Here is a 2,364-nt window from a genome sequence, read left to right on the forward strand (position 1 = left end):
TGTAATGTAATCTAATCTAATCTTGAGTGGGTTAGCGCTAAAGCAGGTAGCTTGGCCCATGATGGTGTCGAGCTCAGGGTGTTGTTGGAGCTATGACCATGCAATGTCCCCACTGGCTTATCACCGACTGTCCAAAAGCCATTTCCCTCCGTTTCCACCCTCCCCAGCGTTGGTGAATTAACTCTTCACAAAAGTGGATGGGAGTTGACATCCTGATTGTTCATTTGTGGGGGGCATTCACAGCAATGCCAGACTGAGGTCTCCTGTTCCCCTGCCTGATGTAAAACAGAGCCACAGGTCCCACCTGCAACTAGGAAAGTCACCCGAGTCCCACTCATTCCCGAGGAAGAGCTTATGCTCGAAACGTCGATTCTCCTGCTCCCTGGATGCTGCCTGACCTGCTGTGCTTTCCCAGCACCACACTCTTCAACTCTGATCTCCAGCACCTGTAGTCCTCACTTTCTCCTGATTCCCACTGTGGACAACTCCACGTTTTTCCGTGTGGAATCATGAGACTCTTTCAGACCAGGAAGGATCAGCAACGTGAATTCACGTTCCCACAGCTCACTGTGACATCCTGTGGAGTTAGCTCTTTGATGGATGAAGCATGCTGGGAGAAAGTGAGGACTGCTGATGATGGAGATCAGAGTCAAAAAAGATGGCGCTGGAAAAGCACAGCCGTTCAGGCAGCATCCGAAGAGCAGGAAAGTCGACACATCGTGCATAAGTTCTTCATCAGGAATGTGGGGGTCCAAGGGGGCTGGTAGATAAATGGGAGGGGGGTGGGATGGTAGCTAGAAATGCAATAGGTAGATGAAGGTGGGGGAGAAGGAGATTGGTCGAAGAGGAGGGTGAGCAGATAGGTGGAAGAAAGATGGACAGATCATGAGGATGGTGCCAATTTGGAAGGTTGGATCTGGGATAAGGTGGGGGGAGGGGAAATGGGGAAACTGGTGAAATCCACATTGTCGTGTGGTTGGAGGGTGCCAAGGTGGAAGATGAAGTGTTCTTTCTCCAGGCAATGAGTGGCTAGAATTTGACGGTGGAGGAGGCCCAGGACTTGCATGTCCTTGGCGGTGTGGGAGGGAGAGTTGAAGTGTTCGGCCACAGGGCGGTAGGATTGTTTAGTGCGTGTGTCCCAGAGATGATCGCTGAAATGTACCACAAGGTGGATGAAGCATACTGTCTGGGACATGATCTATAAAGGCTAACTGCCACCAATTTTGGGAATGAAAGCAGGAATCTCGGTGGGTGATGGTGATATGTAATGGTAATGTCAAGTTCTGGTAATCTAGAGGTTCTGGATTTGAAACCTACCTCAAAAGCTAGTGGAATCTAAAATTGACTTTAAACAAATTGGAATATAAAGCTAGTCTCCCTAATAGGGGCAATGCTGATGGTTGTACAAACGTATCGAGGTCTGTAATGTCTTTTTCGGGGAACAGACCTCCCATCCTGACCTGGTCTGGCCCATTCTTGTGATTGAGCCAACAAGCCACTTAGTTCAGGGGCAGTCAAGGACAGTGACACTTGCATCCCAGTTAATCGCATTGCCGTAAACCTGCCATTTTGGATGTGTAACATTTATCTGTCAAATAACCAAGGATGGGCCAAAAGACTTAATGACCCAGTTTTACAGCTTTAAATGTTCGTTTCCAGCTTCATATTCTGTGGTGGTACTCTGTGACAGGACTTCACTGTTGCTGACTATTTTAACCTTGCCCCTCACTAGGCTCTTCCACTCTGCAGCCCTCCTCTCTCCAGTGCTGACAACTCCCTCTCTTTGTGTCTTGGTAGATCTACATGCACCTGCGATGTTACAGCACCCCGAATGAGCAACGCTACATCGTCCGAATCCTCTTCATCGTCCCCATCTATGCTTTTGACTCATGGCTGAGCCTCCTCTTCTTCACCAATGACCAGTACTATGTGTATTTTGATACAGTACGAGACTGCTATGAAGGTAGGTGAGCACAATAGCTGTGGGGGGCTTCGAGCAGTGGTTACATCCCTCTCATTGTTTCTCAATCTCGGCTGTTCTCTCCGCTCCACTGTGGGTTATGACGCTGGACTAGCCCAAGGTCGTGAATTCAAATCTTCCTGTAGCAGCTTTAAAACTGGATTCAGTGAATTGAGTTAAAATGGTGATAAGCCATTATCTTGCTGGAAAACAAAACTGTCTGAAGGGGATGAATACATATCTCCCTCCCTCACCCGCTCACTTGTCTTTGAGTCTATAACCTATTTCTTTCACTGTCTCTTTCTATCTCTCTCTCTCTCTCTCTCTCTCTCTCTCGTTTTTTCTCTTACTTCCTCTCTTGCCCCCAGCCCTCTCTCCCTCCCCACCATTCCCCTCCTTCCCAC

At 48.5% G+C, this 2,364-nt stretch overlaps 1 protein-coding gene across 1 annotated transcript in view; it reads right to left on the bottom strand.

Annotated features, from left to right (window-relative positions):
* The window catches only part of LOC122542432 (probable voltage-dependent R-type calcium channel subunit alpha-1E), a 24,365-nt gene extending 22,814 nt beyond the window's left edge, over positions 1-1,551 (bottom strand). Inside the window, exon 1 of the mRNA XM_043680123.1 lies at positions 1,448-1,551. Coding sequence (XP_043536058.1) covers positions 1,448-1,551 — 104 coding nt within the window. The remainder of the gene's footprint in view (positions 1-1,447) is intronic.
* Between the last annotated feature and the right edge of the window lie 813 nt (positions 1,552-2,364).

Source organism: Chiloscyllium plagiosum, chromosome 40 (genome assembly GCF_004010195.1).
Source record: "Chiloscyllium plagiosum isolate BGI_BamShark_2017 chromosome 40, ASM401019v2, whole genome shotgun sequence".
NCBI lineage: Eukaryota > Metazoa > Chordata > Chondrichthyes > Orectolobiformes > Hemiscylliidae > Chiloscyllium > Chiloscyllium plagiosum.